The sequence below is a fragment of the Lethenteron reissneri genome, chromosome 26 (genome assembly GCF_015708825.2).
Source record: "Lethenteron reissneri isolate LAM-NWPU_2019-01 chromosome 26, ASM1570882v1, whole genome shotgun sequence".
Classification (NCBI taxonomy): domain Eukaryota; kingdom Metazoa; phylum Chordata; class Hyperoartia; order Petromyzontiformes; family Petromyzontidae; genus Lethenteron; species Lethenteron reissneri.
The window spans coordinates 3,583,193-3,607,666 of record NC_083804.1 but is presented as its reverse complement, the minus strand read 5'-3'; the positions used below and the strand labels follow the sequence as shown (position 1 = coordinate 3,607,666).

General features: G+C 46.2%; 1 protein-coding gene across 11 annotated transcripts in view; it reads right to left on the bottom strand.

Moving 5' to 3' along the window:
* LOC133347509 (protein phosphatase 1 regulatory subunit 12A-like) overlaps positions 1 to 24,474 on the bottom strand; it is a 104,392-nt gene that overhangs the window by 47,138 nt on the left and 32,780 nt on the right. For 8 of the 11 annotated variants that reach the window (XM_061559819.1, XM_061559818.1, XM_061559820.1 and 5 more), the window contains exons 3-12: positions 22,387 to 22,505; positions 11,153 to 11,312; positions 10,299 to 10,443; positions 9,653 to 9,727; positions 8,863 to 8,942; positions 7,240 to 7,367; positions 5,194 to 5,450; positions 4,146 to 4,253; positions 3,139 to 3,456; positions 1,605 to 1,741 (exon numbers count right to left, since the gene is read on the bottom strand). In XM_061559819.1, coding sequence (XP_061415803.1) covers positions 1,605 to 1,741; positions 3,139 to 3,456; positions 4,146 to 4,253; positions 5,194 to 5,450; positions 7,240 to 7,367; positions 8,863 to 8,942; positions 9,653 to 9,727; positions 10,299 to 10,443; positions 11,153 to 11,312; positions 22,387 to 22,505 — 1,527 coding nt within the window. The remainder of the gene's footprint in view (positions 1 to 1,604; positions 1,742 to 3,138; positions 3,457 to 4,145; positions 4,254 to 5,193; positions 5,451 to 7,239; positions 7,368 to 8,862; positions 8,943 to 9,652; positions 9,728 to 10,298; positions 10,444 to 11,152; positions 11,313 to 22,386; positions 22,506 to 24,474) is intronic. The other 3 variants (XM_061559824.1, XM_061559827.1, XM_061559823.1) reach the window with 3 other exon arrangements.

Here is a 24,474-nt window from a genome sequence, read left to right as displayed (position 1 = left end):
CTGTTTTCTCGTAAAGATTGAATGGGGTTCAAACAGTGAATGTAGGGGTGGGGGGGGGGGGAGTGCATGCTGCAACACAAGTGAAATGCTATTTAGTTTTTTATTATACTCTGGCTTAAAGTTACGAGTCGACACTCGCGTGTTTGATGGCTTCTGTTTTCATGGCTTCAGCCAGTCTCTGTAACGGACCACCAGTGTTGACTTACAACAAGTGGTACTCATTTTATAGATCACGACAAGAGTTTACTTTTGACCGCTTACGGCCAAGTTAGCAGTTTGTTTGGTCACACAGCTCAATTCAAGTTCTGTTTAAAAAAAATGGACATTTACAGGCATGTGTGCTTTTATTGGCACACTGAAGTTGCTGCTCGCTTAAAATAAATATGTTTGGGAACCTTTGGCTCGGTGAAAGAACACAATGCAAAATATAAGCTTTCCGCTGGCTAAGTGTACAATAATAATGAGCTATTTTTATACACTGGCCGGCCACGCGCATCATCGTTTCCTCCACGAATAAAAACGATGGGAATTTAAACAAAAGAAGAGAAAAGAAAAAAACCAAGAGAGTCAAGTGAAGAGCCACGGGGGTGGGGGGGGGGGCCCGTTCTTGTTACCGATCACTATCCCACCCACAAAGTGAACCCAGCGAGGATATTAAAAGTAAAACATCGGTGTTTTTGTTTCTCTGCGCAAGCGACCTTTTAGGGTGATGCTCAATCGCATTGGTGGCCGTGAGACGGTGGTGGAAATGTATCATTCCCACAGCAGGGGTCAAACAATCAAAAGCACAATCACGGTCGATTTCCCACAAAGCTGTACTCGTATAATCAAACGCAGAGGTAGGTAGATGGCCGGGTGAATGCCCAACTAAGATTTGAATTTCCGATTGAAATTCACGTACTCTAAGCAAAGCGCCACCGAGCAGGAGGGTAATCACATCTATATATTTTTACATACAGAATTTGAGTTTTCTGTCAAACACAGCAGAGTATTTGTATTGTAGACAGCTATTGAAGGCAGAAACGAAATTACAATATGTAAAAAAAATAATAAGAGACAGATGAGAGCAGGTTGGAGTTCTTTTGAAAAGCTGGACTTGATAACGAAAAGCAACATACCAATGATGGCTGCGGGTCAAAAGCAATAAACAAGAGTGGCAGCCAAAGAATGTTACACGTCTCAGACACGGAGATGGAGCACTTCCATCAGTTGGTGTGCAGGTGCAAAGTACATCGCAGCATCTTGAGAGATGGTGGCAGATTTATGAAGCCTTCATCTTGCAATGGATTGCACATGGCTGATGATGATGATGAAGACGACATAAATACAAACTCATGATATGTGGTTGGGAATCATTAAGGGCAAGAGCTCATAAATAAGAACATTTCCTCCCCCCCCCCCACCAAATATAAATCGATATCGTTTCGTTCCTTCAGTCAAAACTGCTCCAAAATGTATTTGCTTACACAAAATTCTGGATAATATTGGTCTGAAAAGCGAAAAGGGTCGATGGACTAAAAATACGTATTCACATGTGGCGATACAGAACCCTGTTTGCTTATATATATTGTGTATATATTGCCGTTATATTAAAATTCCCCCACCTATTCTCCTTCTCCTCTGGGTCGGCAGTCCCAGGCTTGCGCGGGAACGTGAACTTGTTGTCGCTGATGGTCGGAGGGACGCGGGCGAGTTTCGTGCCCAGGCTGTCCCTCTCTCCTGCCGGCTGCGCCAGCAACGCCTGCACGCCCCGGCATCAACACAATGAGCACAGGCTGCCAGGTTTACAAAGCAAAGCCACAGCGGGTATGCGTGAAGGCCAAGGCAACGTGTCTTCCACACTTCCCAAAGGCTATAACCATGGAAGGTGGCGAAGCAGTGTGATAGAACGCTTATGAAAAAGTGTTGTCGTGAACTGGTATCATCCCGAGCTACAAACTCTCCCCATCCCTATACATGTGTGTGGTGGTGCCTATTTACATACACATTGCTGTAACCAGTGAGGGGGTGACAGTGTTTTTGGGCATTTATCCCACAACTAAGCCCGTTCCAATTCAAATGAACATTCAAAATTCATACGGCAGGAATCAGTCCATCCATGGGACGCGCGAGGACATTTTATCAACTATATATTAACATGCAATTATGTCTCCGCTGCTCCATAAATCTGAAAATATTGTAATTGCATTCTAGACAAGTTTGCCTTTTGATCGTGTAAAGAACTACATACTATCTTCTTGGTTCTTTCGGTAAAGTCACGTAGAAGGGAAGTAATAAAATAATAAAAATAAAACATAATAAAATAAATAATTCTCACGACGTTTCGGCTACAACGCAAGCAGCCGTCTTCAGGTGAAGAATGATACACTGCCAAGCTAGGAGCTTATATATACACTGGGTTGGAGGTGCAAGAAGAGCGCCTTAACAAAAAGAATAAGGCCTATATATAAAGACCCATGACATTGCACCCATTGTGAATTTGGTCATGTGTGTACGTGTTGGGTAGCAGCTATAAAAATAGTACCCTGTCCTTTTGATCTGATGCGATGAGCAGCCAACTGCAGCAAATCACACGTACACGGCACGGGCTACACGCTACACGCTGGTGGAAAACCAGCTTCTTCTAGTGCAATACTTCCAATCCTTTCATATGACATCGCATTTTTAAATAGTAAATCAAAGGCTCTTCACACCCAGACAGCATCGCAACCTCTGTACCACTGCTCGTGACCGTAAGAATCACGAACGACACAGAAACTGAACGCATCGTATGCATGTATGTATGTAGAACTTTTTTCGCACCATACGTAGCCAACCGTGCTCATCGGAGGTGCGGGGGAAGGACAACAATCAGAATCAGAATATAAATGTATACGGTAGGAATCCAATGAGCTATACATCTCTTTTTCACAGATGTCCAGAAGAAACTAAACACAGATTTAAAAGTGCATAGCTTAAGCGCCATCCTAATATCAGAAGGAAGAGCGTTTCAGACGCCCGCATGAAGCGCATCTGAAAGCGCCCCGATACACTAACCATCTTCGTTCAACGGCTATCCAAAAGCCGCTGCTGCTGCGAGGATGATCGAGTGTTGAGCCCAGCGTGCACACACTCACACACACTCACACACACACTCACCCTCTCGCGTTCGCGCGTCTCGGTGGTGGTGAGCCGGGGGCTCGAGGCCGAGCGGGCGATCCCCGAGCCGGCCTGCGTGACGTCGCCCCTCTCGCGGAGGGCGTCGCGCGGCGGCTCGCCCGCTCCCGTCGCTCCCGCCGCCGCTGCCGCCGCCTCGGGCAGCGCACCGTGGCTACCGGTCTTGCGCAGGCCCGAGCGCCATGAGGCGGGTGCGCTGGCAGGGGGCGCAACGTCCACGGTCTTCTTCTCCTCCTCCTTGGGAGCGGCGGCGCCTGCGGCGATGCCGCCTGCGCCGGCTCGCGGGAACGAGCTCGGGAACTGAGCGAGGGTGGGGGGAACAAACACCCGGGAGGGGGGGGGGGGGAGTCGGTGTGAGTCCAGGGACAGCAGGCGCAGGGTGTGGAGGGGTCGGCTAAGGAGGTCTCTGGGTAAGGAGGCGCATGTGAACGACAGCAGACGCATGCGTACGTGCATGCGCGATGGTTAGCAGTAGGGGGGGGGGGGAAGTCGTCTGAAGCGAGGGATTCTGGGTAGAGTGGGTTACTTTAACAAGTTGGGGATATTTCCTCTATTTCTATTTGACTTTCTATTTCAACTGACCCCCCTTTTATGAAAACATTGCGGTTCTTTCAACTTGGACTATGCAATGTTGTCAAGAGTTTTTTTTATCTCATAGCTTTTAGGTGCACAGATATATATATATATATATTCTATTTTAAATTAAGTATTATACAAAAAAATTAAGTCTAAATGCTGCCAGGAGGTCAGTGAAATATTTGGAAAGAGGGGTCATAAAAGTGCCAAGGTAAAACGTGGACATAATGCTCAACAATGTTATTATCTAACTTTGTACGTATTGGGAACACACAAAACCAAACACACACACAGGTAATTTTTGAGATGGGATTAATGGGCTCGTGAGGATTTGTGGGGATAGAAGGGAGAGAGAGGAGGGGGAAAAACTCCAAAACACAAAAGGATTTCAAAGAGAGAGGAGCCACCACTACCTGCCCTTTCTGGGGCACAAGCGGGATTCCGGTTTTACGCAGGCCCTGCCGCCACGTTAGCGGGTTTAGCGGTGCCACTGCAGGCAAGGTGGCGGCTACAAATTCAGGCTGCGCACGCCACACGGTCAACCGCAGGCAGGCAGGCAGGCAGCAGCGTGGGCCACGCGGAGGGACGGCAGAGAGGACAACGCCCGGAACAAAGGGAAAGAAAAGCAAAGACAGAGACAGAGAAAGGCAAGGCACAGGCAAAATAATCAACAAAGGAGGCGGAGGAAAAAAAATTAACGAAACAAGACATACCACACTCGGATGCAACACAGGAATACAGTCATTTATTTCAACATCAGCATCTTCCTGGAAGCAGAAACACTTGAGGAGTGAAGAGGCTCGGAGGGAGGAGACGAGAGAAAAGGAGTACAAGCAAAAGTGTTTTGCGACTGAAGGCCAAATGCCTTCTTTAATGGCTGACCCTTTGATTTATTGAGAAGAGCTTGAAGGCTTTTTCAGGAGAGGGTTCATGTATCGGGAGGTTTGACCAATTCCATTATTCTCAAGTGGAGAAAACCAGGGTACCTTGACGAATGTGAGGATGATGTTCAAAACTCAGCACAAGCTGATAAATTCAAATGTAGTCCCTTCAAAAGGCCTCTAACCAAATTGTGTGCTTGTGGCATGCCAATCAATCCAAATGTGTTATTTTTAAGAAATTGAATATAGAAAACTACGTGACAAACCAAACTCAATACAAGAAGTTTTACTGTGCAATCTGGTGACCAGGCTAAGACATCAGATCAACACTCGAACCCAGTTTCACTGTTACAACCACAAGTGGCTGGGAACCAGACACCAACTCAGGAGCAGCGCCAGCAAAGCGACGGGGATTATCTCAGAGCCACCCGGGGCCATCTGCTCCATTAAAGTAATGCCATTCATCAATTAACTGCTGGGTGAAGGGCTTCTTCCACACACCTTCCTGCCACCTACGAAATTATAAAAAAAAAATTTGTTAAAGCAAAATGGCTGCGCTGAGCGGGATCCCGGCCCGTACCTTCCTGGAGGGCGACGTCGGGGTGGTGGCGGCGGTGGCGGGCGGCTGGGTGTTCGTCACCGTCAGCGGGGCCGGGGAGGAGGGTGTGGTCTGCGTGGGGGCAGAGGGCGGCACAATGAGGCCGTGCGAGGAGGCCCGCGACGTCGGGGGGACGCCAGGCCCGGCGGGCGTCACGCCGGACGTCTTGTCCGGCATCGCCTCGTTGTTGTTGTTCACCTTGTTGTTGTTGTTCTCCTTGACGGACGGCCGGTTTTTCCCTGCGGGTCGCAAAGAAGATTTTTTTTTTTAGAAACAATTAACTTCACGTACGTATGTGTAATCGTATGTATGAAGGTTAAATGTCAACTGCATGGACCAAGGGGACTAGATAAGTTAAGGTCAGAAGAAGTTAGTTGTCAACAGCACCAGGTTACTCAATTAAGGCTAAGTTGACCGAAAGATGAAGGCCAAGGGCATGTCAATTATACATTTTTGCCACTGATGTGCATGACCAATTCCATGACGTCAGCATTGTCATGTTATCGTCACCGGTAGAAATTACAGGAAGCAATCAAATGCTGTGCTCTAGTCCATGTTAAGCAGTGAAACCTCTATTGTGTTCTTATTTCACACATTTTACAAAATGTAAACTTAATTACAATTTTTTTTTTAAATGCACATTTACAAAATGTTACAATTCACCATCAACTAGCGTGCTCCACATTACATTGCAAAGTAAATCTGCTCAAATCACACTTTACCTCCTTTAAAAAAAACAATTCAAACACACCAGTGAATGCTCCGCAGTTGCGACACATATCGCGCCTCAGTTATGGGTGATTAGTCACACGTCACGAGCAAATGTGTCACTTGTGAGCATCGGCCCGCATCAACCAACTCTAAAAACAGCACCGCCACAGATGATTTCAGTGCAGAGAAAATGAAATTGCAAGGCAGCACGAGAGAGAGAGAGAGAGGTATGTAATACGAGCAACAGAAAGAGAGAGCAGCAGAGATATACGGAATGAGATAACCAGAGAGAGATACAGCATGGGAGAAGTATGCAGTGAGTGAATCTCTGGAGGAAGTGAAATATAACGTACCACCAGTAGCAGTGGGAGTGAAAGAGAGATAAGCAGAGTAAGAGAGAGAGACAAAATGAATTGCATGTGTTTTTTATGGCAATAAATACATTTATCCCCTTCAAAAACAAACATTCCCATTGTGTTTGACGTTCTAATTTGAAAAAAAACGTATGGCAGGCGTTTTCTCTGTATAAAATGAAAAATCAGCAACAGGGCCAGTTGGGACCACCAGGAGGCATCAAGCATGGGCAGTTGCCAACACACTCAGATGCCCATTGGCGATTTCCTGTCACTCTTTCATCTATTTCCGCTGCATTACTCTAATATCCTTTGCAACAATGCAAGGGTATTCGTATTTAGGCGCAAAAAAACAACTCGCCACATTCATCGTTGAAACCGCTCTAGAAAACTAACAATATGCTAACAATACATTATCATAAAGACAGGACTCACTCATGTATAATAAAGCAAGCCAACCAACGCGAAGAAAAACATTAGTAGCCAAACCCAGGGAAGTTTTTCCCAGTGTCATGTCAGAAAAATGTGGCAGAGTTCTTCGCGACTTGGTTCCCAACAACTGCTGACTTCATCACATCTGTAACCTTGACAATAACAATCTTTCTTTCGTATGGCTGCTGATGTAGAGCATCAACTACGATTTCATACTGAGGTGGTGAAGCCCAGATAACTGCGTCAGGAGCAGCAAAGTATATCGCTGCAAAGTCTCCTTCGTATTTGTGGATCGGGCAGTGCATCATTATATGTCGTTTGGTGTGTTCTGGATACCCAACGTCGCACGCTGGACAGTTTATTCTATTTTATATCAGTGCATCGGGTTATCCACATCTGCCATGGTTTGTGCGGGTGCTATTTAGGGTGGACCATGAGCTTCGTGGACAATGACAATGATCAGATGGCAGTTGAGGCCACAGCTGCATTGGGGAGCTCGTTTGGCAGAGTCTGCGCGACCGACCGACTGTACCTGTGTGGTTCTCGGGCTGCGACTCGGCCTCAGAACCCTCCTGGTCCTCCTCCTCATCCTCGTCGTCCTCCTCCTCGGAGCTGGAGCTGCTCGTCTCGTCATGCTTGCTCTCGCCATCACCCTCCTTCCTGCTCGCAACAGCCGACAACAAGGGGGCAGTGTAGGGGCCCTCTCTCTGTTCATTAACTGGGTTGCGATCGTTGTGGGCTTATGCCAAGGAGCCACTGCCAACATCATTCGCAGGTGGCCTCCGCAAAAAGCTGAGCTCCACACTCCAGATGATTTAAAATGCAGCGGCCAGAATTATTAGCACTATCATCGGTTTTTGCAGTTGTGCTGTATGGAAACGGCCAAAGCGCCCAGCAACTGCAGCGAAACGTCAGGCATCGTACCCAGCACCACGCGGTACAACCTGAAGACACATCAGGATTTCTTCTGTTTCTATGCCCAGGACCGATTCCTGCCACTCGATGTTTGTCTTTCTTAGATACATTGCATTACTCTCTTCTCACATAGCTTTCAAAATAAGTTGTGCACTAAAAAAAAAGTAATTAGTATGCATAGGCAGCCATTGGTATGTTCCTCTTACAGCCTGAATACCATCTGGGGCTTGGCTTGGCAGAGACATAGGAAAAACAAATCTCTATCTGTTCTTCATGTTTAAGGGCCCCTGGCCACATCAGATCACACGGCTTGTCTGGGGATCTGTAGTGTGTGCCAATTATCAAATTCGAACTGTTGTCAACTTAACTTTAGCGAGGAGCTAATCATAGATGGAATATAACGGCCTCATTAAAAATATTGCTCACTTCAACATGGTTATATACAGCAGCTTATGTTTTACAATTCAATGACTGCCTTCATTTGCCATCAAATACAACGGGTATCATCATGCCATGCGTCCCTTTGGCTTAAGAGTTAATGGTACATGTCATAACCAGCAAGCGACCAGGGGATTCCATAACCAATCATGCATCGCTTTGTCAATGTTATTACATGTTTAGTGGCAACATGTTTTCCAAGACACAGTGACCTTTTCGACAGAGCAAACTTCAACCTCTATCTGTGCATGGATAATTTGCTTTCAATGCTCAATGCTTAACCGCCACACTCCACCCGTGAATTTACATCATCAATGGCACTTCCGCCGCCAAATAATTATTATCTCCACTCAGGACATGCGCGGTGATTGTCAGTGCATCATCGACGAGGAAGCGACAACTCCCAGTGACGGAATATGAACAGTGCTTTGTCAAAAATATAAGTAGACGACTGGATGGCCTTAGGGTGTTCACACTGCTCAAGTAATGAATTAAGAGACAATTGAGCTTGAATTCAGGCTCCAGTCACCGGTGATGAAACCAAATTCTGAGACGTACAGCAATGGGAGACTTCAGAGAAGCTCTGATCTTCAAAGTATCAGTTATTAGAAAGACCGGCTAGAGATTGATCGCCAATAAGACTAAGAGCATGGTATTGGATTTTATTAAGTCGTCTTTGCTTTGACTTAGATGCACCACCCCACTCATCAGGGTTGTACTCCGTGTTGGATGCCACTCACTGTTTAAACATGCAAGCTTATACATCTGGAAGTTAGGCGCTTCGCAACCGCGAAACCCTTACCCTCTAGATTTGATGGAGTTGGTGTCATTCGACTCGATTATCTCGCTGTTAATGGGTTGCTTCTCCTTCTCGATCTTCATCTGTGACGAGAGAGAGCATGTACACATCCACACAAAGACAATGATTACCCCCGTATATAGCCTTCCAGGCTGCAGGGGCAAGTGTTATTAGAGAGCACCTATGAAGGCGGGCACGGTATATGAGCGGGTGGGTGGTAAGCACCACTCCCGGCCGACTTTCTCACCCCATAGCTCATGCTTACCACACCGCATCAGGTACTAATTTAACGCCAAGTTGACCAAGGGGAGGCCCAGGACCAGGTTCAGATATTCGCCACTGTTATTGGTCGTGAGCGGGAATCGAACTCGGGTAGACGGGTTCGTAGTGAAGTCCGCTAACCACTGAAGTCAGGCCTGTTCATCAACGTTAGCCACGAGTGTTACAAACCATATGCCAGTGGCGAAGATGAAATGCAATGTATGGATTTTAAAAGCACTAAAATGTTGATAACACTCTCTCCAAATATCAACAATTCATAGTACACATTTTAAAGGAGAGGGTGTTTAGAAAAAGAGAGTACCGCGGGCACGCCTTTGAAAACTTCAGCAAAGTAAACAATCGTTACTTGAGGGCGGTATAAACACCAAAATGTAAAATGGTACAAAATCTCAAAATGCCATATTTGGCAAGAGGGCAGAAGCACAGTTGGGGGGGGGGTATAGAAGACAAGCCAACCTAACCCTATCCCCAAATAGGGGGGGCCCAGTAGGTGGCTGCCATACCCACGTACCGTTTTCTGCTTCGTTTGCAGCTCTTCCAAATAGCTGAGCACGTCTTCGTCGGACACATCGAACGCCGTCTGCCCCTGCATCGCAACAAGGCACGCGGACAGCGGAATGCGTGGTGAGACCCGACAACAGTGTGAGCTTCAAGCGTCTTCTATTCCAACAAGTTGCGAGCTGGCATGTCATTGTCTCATCATGAGACAATGTGGGCTAACACACTCAATAATGAACCCTGTTTCCAGGGGGTCAATGAGCAGCTGGGACGAGGAGGGTGACAATTTAACTCGCAGGCCCCCTTCTTTAGATGAAGGACCTGAGCTGAAGGCTTAGCCCACGGGGCTAATCTGGACCTGGGTGACAGCCCATGGGGACATTCAGTAACTTTTTGTACCCCAAGTGAGTGCCATTATGTCAAAGTGTCCCCCCATTCTGCTCAAAACGAAACAACGCGGGTGACCACTCACCTTCGCCGGTGGCCCCCCGAGAGCCAGCAGTCAAAATATTTACAACGTCCCCGTGGCAAGGAGGACAAAACCCACTTGCAACTTCCAACAAAGTGACCCTCATTTTAATCGAACCCGACACAAATAAACGCGGACGAACAATCAGCGTGCGCAGTGCTGCAGTGGCGCCGCGCGCCCGGCCACCGACCACTTTGTTGAGCGCCTCCATGTTGCAGAAGTTCTCGACCAGCACGCGGCACGCCTCATCCTTGCCCCAGTGCGCGGCGGCGTGCAGCGGCGTCCAGCCGTCGTTGTCTCGCACGTTCACGTCGAAGCCCGCCTGCAGCAGCAGCCTACGCGGCCACGCAAGCAAAGAGAGACATGCCCCTACAGCCATACAGAATGTCGGGGGTGGGAGCGCAGGTGCTAATAATGAGCAACGATTAAGGCTGACAAGCTCCGGAACGATGAGCGGGGCCGGGTGATGCGGGCCAGCGCCCTGAGAACGATTGTTTAAGGGCGCTTTATAAATTAAAATGTATTATTTTTATTAACACCACACCCAGGACACCTTGGTCTCTCCTCAGCAGTGATGCTTGCATAATTAGGTCACTTCTGAAAAATAACATCTCTGTGGGCTTTGCCAGGTAGGATGGGGACGGTTTCATTTAATTTGTATGTTTTTGGATAATTTGTTTACCTTTACTCTACTTTGCACTCCTATCGTGTTTTTGTATTGTTTGTTTTTCTAACGTCCTGACCCGCCCCGGCTGGACATCTGTGCAAAAGAGCATTATAGCTCATCGGATTCCTCCTCCAGTATAAATACATATTCTGATTATGAGGCTAGAGGAGGCCCTGAACCAGTTCATATCATCACCACGGATGTCAGCCTTGACCAAGAATCGAAATGTCGCCTGGCAGGTTCGTCACGCGGTGCGCCAACCGCCACGCTGACGTCTAACGCTCCACCAGTGCAACAAGTGGCAGCCGTGGCCGCCGTGGCCGCCGTGGCCGCCGTGGCCGCCGCGGCAGCCGCGGCAGCCGCGGCGGAGCGCTCACTTGATGACGTCGATGTAGCCCTTGGCGGCGGCCACGTGCAGAGCGGTGCCGCCCGACTTAGGGTGCCGCACTTCGTCTATGCGTCCACTGTTGAGCCACTGGCGAGCGTCGCGCATCATCACCTGCTCCTCCTCCTTGCGTGCCGCGTCCTGGTCTACGCCTGCTCCCAAGTTGGGCGCACGCACACACACAGACACAAAGACACCCTGGGTCAGCTTTGCTAACCATAGTGGCAAGGGCCTCATTTACTCAAGCAAAGGGAACAGCAATAGGCGCTGAGACATTTGCTTGGTTTCATGATCCATAAGGCTTTGTGGCATCATATCCTTTCGCTCGGACCCCTACACAACCTCCTTCACCTTACATGGCTCGAGGGTGGGGGTTAGCGGAAGAGATGTTCATTCGCGTTCTGCTGTAATGTACACTGATGCCTTCTTTATTGAGGGCGATAATGGCACGTAAAATAAAGATTGATTGATCCAATGTTCTAAGCGGTAGGTCTATTCACAACCAGGAAGTTAAACATGGCTAATTCTGAGATCAACCTGATTCTAAGCGCGAGGTCCGGTTGAAAAGTCAGCCTGAGAGCCAGGTTACGGGACCCCGTTGGATCGGTTCGACCCGATCGGACCCTGGTTGCCAGGAGCACGCAGGGCTCACAACCAGCACATTTCCCACTGGCTGTGGGACTAAGGCATTAGACTGCACACACACACTAAAGCTGGTGCTGCATACAGGAGAGATATGGCCAGCACCATGCTTGACCACCTTGATCTTCCTAGTGATGGTATTTACACAAGAAACTTGATCAAGGATACTTACCTGCATACACACGTGCGCACATAAAAGCACATAAATTTAAATACAACAGTTACTGGCTTTCCAAAGTCATCACAGTCTAATTGCAGCAGTGAAACTTGTGCTCTTGTCAAACAAGCATGAGTGATTTTTTTGTTGGAAAAAGTGTCGTCTAAAAGTGTTGGGTGAAAATCACTCCCGATGTTTGAACGTTACTGCGTGAATAGAAGTGCTGCGTATCATAAATGTAGTATAAATGACGTGCCAGTGATTTATGAACAATAATAAAATACATCAACCATTATAAATGTCTTGCACACACACACACAGGCAACGATCCATTTTGCAACAGCTGTGCAGATGGGTCAAATTCTAAAAGTCAAAGTGACCTCGTATTATCTCTGCTGTTGGCCGTCAGATAGCGGTTACAATTCCACATTTCCATGGTGCGGGGGCCCAGTGTCTCCAAGAGACCAACTCCAAAGACTGAACCACTCGGTGGTGCTCACAAATGTCAACAGGTGGGAACCCTTGCAAGAAACATGAGGTCTCAACGAGCTCTCACCTGGCAAAAATTAAGTCTTTGAATTCATACATTAGTTTTAATGAACCCAAAATTATTATGAGTTAAGTGTATCCATAACCAAAGGATGAATTGTGCACATGTAAAAATGCACTCATGAGATCACTGCTGTCCGAGACAAATGATTCATCATTACAAAGGATGCAACATTACAATAAATCACAAACTATATATAATATACGTGTGTCAAAAAACATTTGTGAATTCCAAAACACCAGAAACTCAATGCAGACCTGTCATACCCTCATCGAGACTGGAGAAAACATAAATCCACAGCTGAGAAACCCACCCCTTGTCACAACGAACACAATAATTTGTTACGCGCGTGTGCGCTCTGGCACCCGCGTGTCACCGCAGCCGACGTTGAAGCCATCTCACAGTCTCGACGATGATACCGAGACGACAGATGTTTCGCAAACCAACACGCACGCAAGCGTGCGCGTGCTGCACTGACTTTGAGATGCAGGGTGAGATCAGGCTTTGGAAGCATTGGGGGGCAGGCTCAGGCACCTTAACCCGATGTACCAGGAGGAAAAAAGAACAAACATTAATTTTCGCTTCACCACTGGGATTGACGCTCGCCGATTGTGAAATCTTTATCATCACCAGCGGCCTCAAGTGCTTTGTTAATTGTAGAAGAGAGAGAGAGAGCGCGTGCAGGGCTTTGATTGAGTCCGTGTCACCTAAAGCAGGGTGTGTGGTGGCACCTATTTGCAATGCAGCACCTTAGAGGCAGGGTTGATGGATTACATAACAGATTACGATCGTGTGTTGCACACAAACACATAGGGCAATGGAGGTGGCCTGCGAAAGGTAGAAAGACAAGTATTATACCGGCTAATATGCAGAGATATTGTTCGTGTTGTCCCTGTCAGCCATCCCTCTAAGGTGGATACAAATAGTTACCATTTTGTGGTAAAGTCAACGGTGGTTGCAGTATGGAGAAATTGGCATGCACTTATAAACACTGGATTTTAAGTTGTCAATGTAGTTGAATAATGCCCCAGTGGAGGAAGACCCGAATGCTAATTGGAAGTATTTTAGTCCCAAAACCTTTGATTAATTTTAATCATGGTGCACAGAATTCAACGTGCCTCAGCTGCACAATGGTTTATCCAGACAACATCCATTCAAAAAAACTGACTTACATAACCTGAAATGGGTCATTAAAAGGACACTGACACACAAAGCTTTTATTCAGTGAAAAACTGCGAGTAAATGTGCTTTTAAATAAAATTGCCCCATTTAAATAATGGCCAAGTGCAAATACAAGCCTCTTCTGTCATCGGCAACATGGCCTCTTACAAACATCACGAAGCCACTTTCCGTCGGGCCAATTTTCTGCTCACCCACGTGAAGCCAATAAATCGAGCTAACGCAGGATTCATTTCCACAGAGCTGAGCCCACAGCTCACCAGCGTGGCTTTCTGATTCGCGAGGCCCAGACAAAAACACCACGGGGAAAACCAGATGCAACGACAACGGACCTGAAAGAGCGACGCCCGGGCCACCTGTTTCTGGATTTATTTCACCCCCCCCCCCCCATGCACTTTACAAACCAAAACAATAAACACAAACCATATGGCACAGTGCAAAAAAGCAGGCACTGGTACGGCGTACTAATGTTGTGATCATGTTGTGCACGAGATATTAAGCTGCAATTTCTTACGAAAAAGCAAGTTTTCTGACTTACCTGCACAGACTTGTGGATGTTATAAACCATCAAATGCATTGATTTTATCGGAGCAATCCAGTTTCCTCAAATACCCATGAACAATCTCTGGATTGTAAGGCTTTCCTGGATAAATGAAGCAAATATTGCCACGTTTTATTTTGGTCCAAATGTATTTTAGAAAGCAACCTTCATTTACCCTCAGGACAATTTTTCTAAACATCTCCTGATCTGACTGAGTGACTGTGGTTAGAAAAAGTAACCCACAATTAAAGGATTAAAGTTGAAATCCTAGTCGGGGGGGGGGGGGGAATATGCCAATCATCCCTCCATGGTCACTAAAACGAGTACAACTTTGTGGGTGGTCAACAGTGGACGCCCTTTCATTGACTGGCACCCACGTTTAAAAATGTATTAACACTCTGACTTTGTCCGAGTGTTAATAAGTTCAAACAACGTATTTAAGTTAAACAGCACATACATAAACAAAGTGCTGCACCAGCTACAGCTTGTTTTATTAGCAAAGCCGCATCTTTATGCGCCAGTAATCAGCAGCAAGTGCGTGTACGTTTAATATACCGCTTTCATAACCTTTTGTCAATCGCTTGTGTGATGCACAGCGATGACAATTCAGCAGCTTATGGATTATTTTTAAGCATGTGGGATACTGATGACATACCAGTGAAGCGAATCAGTGATAGGGGAACCAGAGTGGATCAAAGGTTGTAATAATGCCCATGTTCAAGAGCACTGAAACATTACCACTGGCTTCCCCCGAGTTTCAATTCAGGGTCCAGACACAGACGAGTGTAAAAACACAACCGCATGTTCTGGTCACCAAAAACTGGACAAAAAAAGCTCGAAATGAATTTGCTGCCACTGACAACTACATCACTTTAGTTTCATTGTCATGCAGATAACACTATTTGCATTACACGTAAAAGTTTGCATCTTGTATGAGACCAGAAGTCGTTCTGTAGCGTCGTCTGGCATGATGCGATGCCACTTCAAAATTAAGAATGTAAAGTGCTTCATCTCTCGACATGCCACCAATCGCACGAATGGGAGCGAAACTGGGAGCAAAACAAAAGGCAAGAATATAAGCGAAGCAGCGCGTTGCTGGCCCGCAAAAACGTTGGATTGGATGCGGTAAAGTGACCCCCCCAACCACGCAGGAGAGCTCCGTTCTCTGGCAGCGGGGTCGACATTGAGATGTCACTGCCTAGGCGGAAGGGAGTGAACCAATGAGCGAACGGGCATCAGGGAACGAACGTGCACACACCGCTGATGTGCGCGCTATTTATACAGCGCGCGCCGTGACTTTGTGGGCTATGTCCAGTGGCAGGGAGGCCACACGGCGCCCACAGGGTGCGCGCAAGCACTCCGACCGCAGGCGATGCTGACACGGTCTCACCCCCCCCGCGTGGTTGTGAAGGGCTCCACGGAGAGAGAGAGCACGTGGCGCTATCCGCCGTGTCGCGTTCCAACAATTGAGCGTCTATCCGCGCACCTGTCGCAGGCAGAATATTGTGTTCTCTCCCTTCTCCCCAGTGGCCAGGGAGAACTGCAGTCATTCGAAATAGCCAAATGTGTAAGAATTTTTTTTTTTACACCTCCAGCCACTTTTAGAGAAGCACACTCTGTTCGGGAACACGGGTTGCGGGTTTGGGAAAGTGCCATGGACAAGGCAACGGAATCCTGAAAAACATAAATGTAACAATGGGCCCCCTTTGCATATTTGTGTACGTACCGTGTCGACATTGAATAGCAGATTGACAGAGATGGACCCACAAAGGTTTTCTGAAAACCGATGGCATTATATGTACCTGTACAGCACGATTGTGAATCCACTGGTGGATGAGTCTCTCTAACACCATGCAAAATAAAAACCTCAACAAAGGAGTTAGACTATAACATCCTAAACAGGACCCTTCCAAAACAGTCATGAGACTGTTTTGGCTGCCTGGTCAAGTGGCACTATGGATAAAGCATTCGGCTAAACACGGACTTGACAGTTCCATACCGCTCAAGCCCATCATCTCTCCTGGGTAATTAAAGAGGCTTCACACGGTGGTACGTGAGAGGTGGCCATATGACTAAGAGGTCAGAGCGCTGAGGCTACACCACCGGTATATCCAAGGTTGACATCTAGGCCCATGATTAAAGCAGGTTATCCTGTAGTGAATCGATGGTCTCAGCTCAGTGACAAATGACTGCAAGCAAAAACCACCACGTGAAATATGGTTTTATAATTAATTTGGATAAATTCCAACTCTGAGAATGTAAAATATTGGTTTTACTGTCGTGCATTGAACATGCGTGCTTTGTGGACAAGGGGGTCACTTGACAGGAGGTAGATCTGTGATGTCGTTTCGATGCGCTGTTCTCTTCACGCGACAGATGCGAATGGATCCCGTCGTCTCAGGACGTGATGCAAATCGCACAATTGGGATAAAATTGAGGGAAGATACAAATAAATGACGTGCCAGTGTGAAGTGAACTGTGGTCACATCCTATGCAATGCTCACTTGAGCAGGGAGACTTTGTGAATATTAAGCATCAAAACTGTTTTATGATATCAATTGCACGAAACAAAATAAACACATTTGCAAAGCTGATAATTTGAAGGTTCGTAATTTTAAAATAACTATGAAAAAAAAAAATCGAGAGCTTCACTCGATGAAAAAAATATTTTTGACAAGGGAAAGCGCCAGTGGCCTTTGTTTCTGGCACTTATCAGGAACCGCAGGACCGCAGCGAGGGAGGGAAGAAAGCCTTCTGCGGCAGACTCCACAATAGCGCCCGCAGCTCGTTGTCACTCAACGAGCTCGCCATCCTCTTCCCAAATAGTTTATGCGACCCGCTCGAAAATCCTTAACCTTTAAGCCACAAATTTACACCAAAAAAAGAGACAAATCTCCAATGAAATGCCAAAACAAACAGAGATATCCCCGTTTGGTCATGAGTACCAGTATGTGAGCCCAACAGTATATGTCCGATCGAGACACTGGTCCCCCTCCGTGAGGAATTAGGAATTTCCACAACTGGCTCAGTCACCAATGGATGTGAGGAAAACCCAAAGCTCACTTGAGCAGTGAGAGTTTCTCAGCAAATACCGTTAACAATCACCTTTTAAGGCCTGCACTGCACAAGCGAGACATATGGTCTGATTCACATATGCCTGACCACCTTTGTCTCTCCAGTGCTATTTACAAACTGCATCAGGTAATAACTCGTGGCCAAGTTGACATCTGCGAGGGCCACAACAACAAGTTCAGATATACCTTCAGCTGGCTAGTTGTATATCCGAGAATGGAACCCAGGTTAGCAGAATCATAGCACAACAAGCCAACCGCTGCACCACCACTCCTCTCTCTTACACACACACACAGTTGCATGCACAACTAGGCCTGTTAACATACATATATATAATACAAAAAACTTAAGACAATTGCACTTTTGGCCAATGCAGCAGAATTCACAGGCAACCATGTCCAAGAGTGAGAATTCAGAAAAAAATAAGAATTACCATTAAAGGAAGCCCCCCCACCCCCCCGGCCACAAAATTAATGCACACACAGCCGTATTTAATTGTTTAGAGTCAACGTTCCTTTGGTATTTTATGAGCAACATTTTCCACTCCATGTCTGGGCTGCCTGGCAGCTGCCCCAACCTCGCCGCATGGCAGTGGGTTGTCATAGGGTAAACGCACGGTCTATTTATGGCCATTTTCCCCAGCTGCCCGCCCACCCGCACACGAAAGGGCTCCTGTGAAAGCACATTTGGCCTGGGCCGATGGGGCAAAAAGGGAAGAAGCCACTTGTGTCGGACAACGGCATTTAGCGCGGACACTGTACATAGCAGATTGCATTGTAACAAAAAGTAACGGTCCGTTGAAACTAAATCGTGTGAAATTGATAGGCCGCATAAAATCATGTTGTGCACAGATCGATAATTCACCATTCGTGCAAATTATGTCATCGGGCTGACGTAATTAATAACAAAACTAGACAAGACAAAACGAGACCGTGTCTAAGAAACAAATAAGAATCAGCTCTTGAACCGAACCGTTATCCCTAATCGTGTCAATTGACTGTACCCCAGGAGAGGGAGTGGGTGAATTGTCACATGCCTATTAAAATGAACTGAAAATAACGTAGCGGCAAACACCGTGGGTTCGTTGGGGTCACTTTAAAGCCGCCGCCGCCACCACCCATACCCCCAATCGAGTACCAGAAATTTACACGAACACAATTTAAATTTTCCCCAGTGCTCTTATCTCATTCCAGGAACCAAAACGAGTTTGGTTAAACAATGCCAACCAGTCCCCCGTCACTTTCCCTTTGACCTGGTTATTATAACAACACGAGCAGTGCAACTATTATGCTGCCTAGGTGTAGTTCCCGTCCAATTTCTTATTAGACACTGACAATACTACATTTTGACTTAAAACTTTCGTGACTGCCTTTTGGCTTCTTTGGTTCTTTCGGTAAAGTCACGTAGATAGAAAACTAAAAATGAAGTTAATAAAAATAATTTAAAAAACACTGATGGAAACGAGCCTGGTTCTTAATCGGAGTCAGTGTACTGGCAATCTCGAATGTGGACTGTTGCCTGGTTATTAAGTTTGGTGAGTGTACTGGCAGTCTATAATGTAGACTGTAGCCTGGTTCTTAACCTTGGTGAGTGTACTGGCAGTCTATAATGTAGACTGTAGCCTGGTTCTTAACCTCGGTGAGCGTACTGGCAGTCTAAAATGTAGACTGTAGTCTGGTTTTTAAGCTGGTGAGCGTATTGGTAATCTATAATGCAGACTGTAGCAATGGTTAAACTGAGTGAGCGTACTGGCAGTCTATAACTTTACCAAAAGAACCAAAGAATACTGCCAATACTGTTAAAGGGTTATAACCTGCATAGATGGGAGTGGACACTGCACCCCGAACTTTAATTTGCCGACATTATAATAGCAGCAATGTGAAATGCACACGCACGCGTTACATTGCAGTTGAGGACACAGCATGCATTGCGTGCAAAACTCAAGCACATCACAAGAATACGCTCGAGACTAAGCATGAATATAAAACTATACATAGCGACACAACGACAGAGCCATCCGTTTAGCTGGACAGATTCTTTGCACAAGCAACAAAAGCTCACATTCGTCAATAAACACTGTGGCCTGAAAATAAAATATATAATCGGTGACGTTTCGGGCAATGTCCCTTCTTCATCGCAATACAGGCATGTGTGCGAGTTACTAATAAGAACAAAAGAACGACAGCACATGTAAGGAAGGAATTACGTGATAAACACGACACACTCCCACCCTCATGTCTCCCCACTGCTGATATTGGAAACACTGTTATCAGGCACTTATTTAAAGTTGTGTCGACCCAGAGAACCTAGCTTATATATCGATCGATGCATTTCCCCATAGGTGTAACGTTAAACACAGTCACACAACTCTGGACGACGCAGGCATTCCCTGCATACATTACGTTACATACGTGGGCACACATTTGTGCAATCACAATAGTTCACGCCCTCCCACAAAGTGGAGTGGGGGAGAAACAAAAAATGTCTAAAATAGGACAGCTAAAATTAGCATCTTAAGGGCAAACAGTAAGGTTACAAAGTAAGCAAGCCAGGCCAACGTGCACTGCCTACGAAGCTCCATGGTTCTCAATGCTCACACACCTTTAGCGCAGCAGAGATACGTTCACGATTGTTTTAAAATGACCCCAATACACAATGCTTCCTGAACAGTGGGACCATTCAGAACTGAGAAGAATCAACAAGATCAAGGTGTGTGCAGGGAAAAACCAACACAGGACGGACAATAGCTCAGGTCAACAGATGGTGGGTGGGAGGAAAGTTGTGCACAAAACATCAAGAAGGAAACCTTCGAGCCCGATGATTTCCAATGCGGTTGGACTGCTGTGATTGACACACTGTTGAGCTCGGAGTTTGTGCCAATTCACAATATTAACCACAAAGAGACTCACTGCTCGAGCTTGCATTGGGGCGTGGTGCTCATCTGCAGTGGAAATTCTATACTACTACGGCAGGAGTAAACACAGTCTTCTTTACGATGACCACAAACCGACTTTCCGAAGGGGCCAACACAATTTTTTTGGCCGAGAAGTCGGGATAGTCGGAATAGGCTGGACGTCTCCCAACTGGGATTTGAACCTGCTATCTCCTGACTGGGAGTCGAGCCCTCTTGCCACATGGCCTACCGATGTAACGTTCAAGGCCAAAAATATACGGCGGCGTCAACATGCTAAGCACGCATTTACCATCATCATCTCAATGACTGCATCCCCATCACAGATGACCGATGTAGGAAAATGCATCGCATCACCTGGATGCCATGAAGATAACACGTGATTCTCGTCCCGACCCCCCCTTTTTTTGGCAACGTTTCCATCGTGAAACCAAAAGGCATGGGGGGGGGGGGGTGTTCCCAGGAGACACCAGGGAGACGCAGCAGACAGTAGTGCTGCTCAAAGAGGACACATGTTCTTCTGGAGCCGATGATTTACGACCTGGACATACCGGCCCGGATGTAAGCTGCACCAGGCCACCACACTGTCAAATCCCCCTGTCCGAGGCAGGCTGGTGGCATTACTAGCACAGCTCGAAAACATCTTCAGAGACCACCTTCATTGACAACTGCCTTAGACGAGTCACAAATGTGTAGAGCTGACTGTAAAATGCTCATCAGCCACCGTCTAAAACATTAGCCTACTGAGTGCTGGGAGCGCACTTTTTTAAAGTAGTAATTCTCTTGACAACGAATTGCTCAGCAATTTCCAAGTGACAGCTTAATCCAGTACTTGGGGAATTTTCAAGTGATTTTATTACTCAATACTTAACTTTCCAGCACTACCTAAAGGCCACCAACAGAGATGAGTGCAATCGCATTGCTCCTGTGAGCAAGGAGATACTTTATTTTTGGCATCATGACCAACAGAAGAGTGGAGGCACATACTCAATAATGTACACACGTTACTTATTTGGAATATGAGTGTTCTTAACAACACAACAACACTCACACCCACGCGCACACACACACAGTAAAAGCCAGTTTAGCAGCGTGCATCATTGCAGTTTTGTTCAATGAGGAATATCCCACCGAGCTCAACAGATGCCACCAAGCTACAGCAAGCATTCAGGAAGGACCGATCTGGTACAGTAGCTTAACGCTCGCACGTAATTTTCCAAATTTAGCCTCGACTCCAGAGCTTAGCAGCCTCCTCCTGGACACGGCATCTACAGAATATTCTGCGTCAAAAATCAAAGTATCTCGCTCTTCATATGGGAGACACTCAACTATGCCGGCTGCCCTGCGCCGGTGGTGGTAATTCTACATTACTATGGCTGGGTAGGACAAGCAAACATGACTTCTCAATGTGATACTTATTTTATTGACCCCAGAGAAATTATTAATCGAGTCAACCCCCCCACCTGGGGTTTGCGACTTTCTATGTTTGAGCTGGGTGCGTTATCAACACACCATAAGGTTGAATTCATATAATAAAACGCTGGTTACCCTGCTGACATTTGGGCTGATTAAATATTTAGAAATAATTTAAAGAAATTGTGTTTCCGAATTAGTAGCGGTAGTAAATGTACGCAAAGCAAATTTGTGTTTTGATAACGGCTCTTGCTTAAGAGTTATTCAACACCTTCATGGTTCTGTTTAAGCCATTTGACCATCTACAGCTGCACTGCTTTTGAAATTGGCTCTCCGTGCATCAAGCATTAAACATGAACCCTGAAAATGGCCCTGAATGTCAGAGCATTGAGCTGAAAAGGCTGATATTCTGCGATGGAATTCAGGCAGCCGCACATGATTAAATCAGAATCTCGAGTGGGGTGAGTGCATCGTCTCAGCCCAGCCAAAAATGACTGAATGAAAAGGACCTTCGCATAAATAAATTTGGTTTTGCACCTATTCTATCTGCATCCCACATCTGGGAAGTAACTGTCTTTTTTCATTTGAATCAGAATCAGAATATTTGCTCATACTGGAGGAATCCGAGGAGCTAAAAACTCTTTTTCACAGATGTCCAGTCAGGGACGGGTCATTTGAATAAGTCTGATTGATTGATTTATTCTGTCAGCGAGTTGTTTCACTGAGCGAGCGAGGGGAGATGACAGCGCAGCACATCACACCATGTTTGCTGAGCTCCTCCTGCAGCATGTCCTCCAGGGCCTCGTCCTCGGTGATGTCCAGGGGCAGCTCGCTCTCGCTGTTGACCGCTGCCACATTGGCGCCATGCGCGATCAGGTACCTGGCAAAAGAGTCCGGCGAACAAGGTTACTCACTGCCCACCGCGACGAGATTCATAGCCACCAGGTGGTTTCACGAATGAAGGCTTAGGTGGGCAAGGGCTGAAGATGTACGGGACTAAACCTGGAGGGCGAGATGTTCTGGGTCGCTAGGATATAAGTCTGGGCAGAGCTGAGAGACGATATGGCTTGAGGAAGCAGAGGGCAGTGGAGCTGAATATATTGTTGCAATGCACTACTATGCTCCCAGGTCTATGCTCCCCACCTGTACCAACCTGCACCAAATTCATGGTCAAATAAGCTTCACAATCTGCACAGCGTGGGGAATGCCTTCATCCGGAAATGGACTGACAAAGGGCTACATGCATGTACAGTGTTTAGGTTGTATTCTGGTACAGGTTTAGTGGACTATTTGGCTCATTCCATATTAAATAGTCGGAACGTGCAGGTGTCCCTTCAGACATTTAATGGAAAAGAGTAGTTAAAATGTACAGATAGGTGTGCAACCTACTTTCTATACTGCTATCTCCTAGACAGATGTAGTAAAACATTTAATAAAATGATATACGTATAAATATTAGTTGAAATCGACTTCAAGATATTATGTTATGTAAAATGGGATCTCAGTTTGCTTGGGATGTTAAAACTGAAATCTAAAGAGTCTACGGATTGTTTATAAATACAAAGGCCCTTTTTGTATTGTGAACAGGCTGCTACCATACAAGCACAATCGTGAACTGTGCATGCATGCAGTCCAGGCCCGATAAAGCTCTTACAAAGCAAAGCTGACAACATTGTCGTGTAACCATAGAGATATATTCGTAAGTGCCAGGGAACGTTTCTTGCAAATAACCGGCTCGTGAAATAAAAACGTGTAAAAAAAAGGCTCTTTTTGAGACACGCAGGATTCTCTGGCGAGAATCATCTCCGTTGGCAGGCCTGAGGCCCAGCAATGGAAATTCCATGTTTCCATAATGGAGTCAGTCGATCCATTTTTTTTGTGTTTAGATTTGTTGTCCTTCCCCGCACCCCTGATTAGCATGGTTGGCTACGAACGGTGCTAAAGACGTTCAAAATATATACATTCATACAGGCGGCTGATAATTTCCAACAAAGTTGTATTCAAATCTTTACTTAAAGCTTTCGTGACTGCAGGAATTCATATTCTTTGGGTTTTTCGGTAAAGTCACGTAGATAGGTTCAAAAAAATATAACAAAAAACTACAACGTTTCGATCGCAACACAAGCGGTCACCATCAGGAGAGCGGCCGTCATCAGGAGAGATGACAACCGCTTGTGTTGCGATCGAAACGTCCCAGTGTTTTTGTTATATATTTTTTTTGCTATATTTTTTTTTACCTATCTACGTGACTTTACCGAAAGACCCGAAGAATAAAAGTTGAATTCATTTTGTAATGATAAAACATTCATAACCTATTGGATTTTGAATAAAATTAGGCTTTGTGCATGATAAAAACTGCATTTTAATTATCGGTGTTGCCACCCACTGGACGTTCTTGGTATTATTAATAACAGCAATATTCCCATTCAACTGGAACTTCTTTTCTTCCACTTATATGTTACGCCATGGCTATAGCTCCCTGTTGAGGTGCAGAGAAGGAGTGAGGCATGATGGGTAACGGGAAACGTAAGTAGCGGGGCACGACACGCAGCCCCGAAAAAACCCTGTCTGCATCCTACTAGGCCCCAAGAGTAACCTACTGGGCCCCGAGAGAAATATTGATATTATTAATAATACCAAGAACGTTCAGTGGGCAGTTACACCAAAATCAAAAAGTCCTTAAACTATCCCTCATCAATTGAAATTCCTATTACTCATTTCCCTATGGCGGTGGGTTGTTATGTTAAGCTTTAGAACGTTTGAAATCACTCAAATCCCATGAGCTACTGCAAAGCTTCCTTGCAACGCGTGCAACCATTTAAACCATCCGATCGCACTGCATGTGCAAC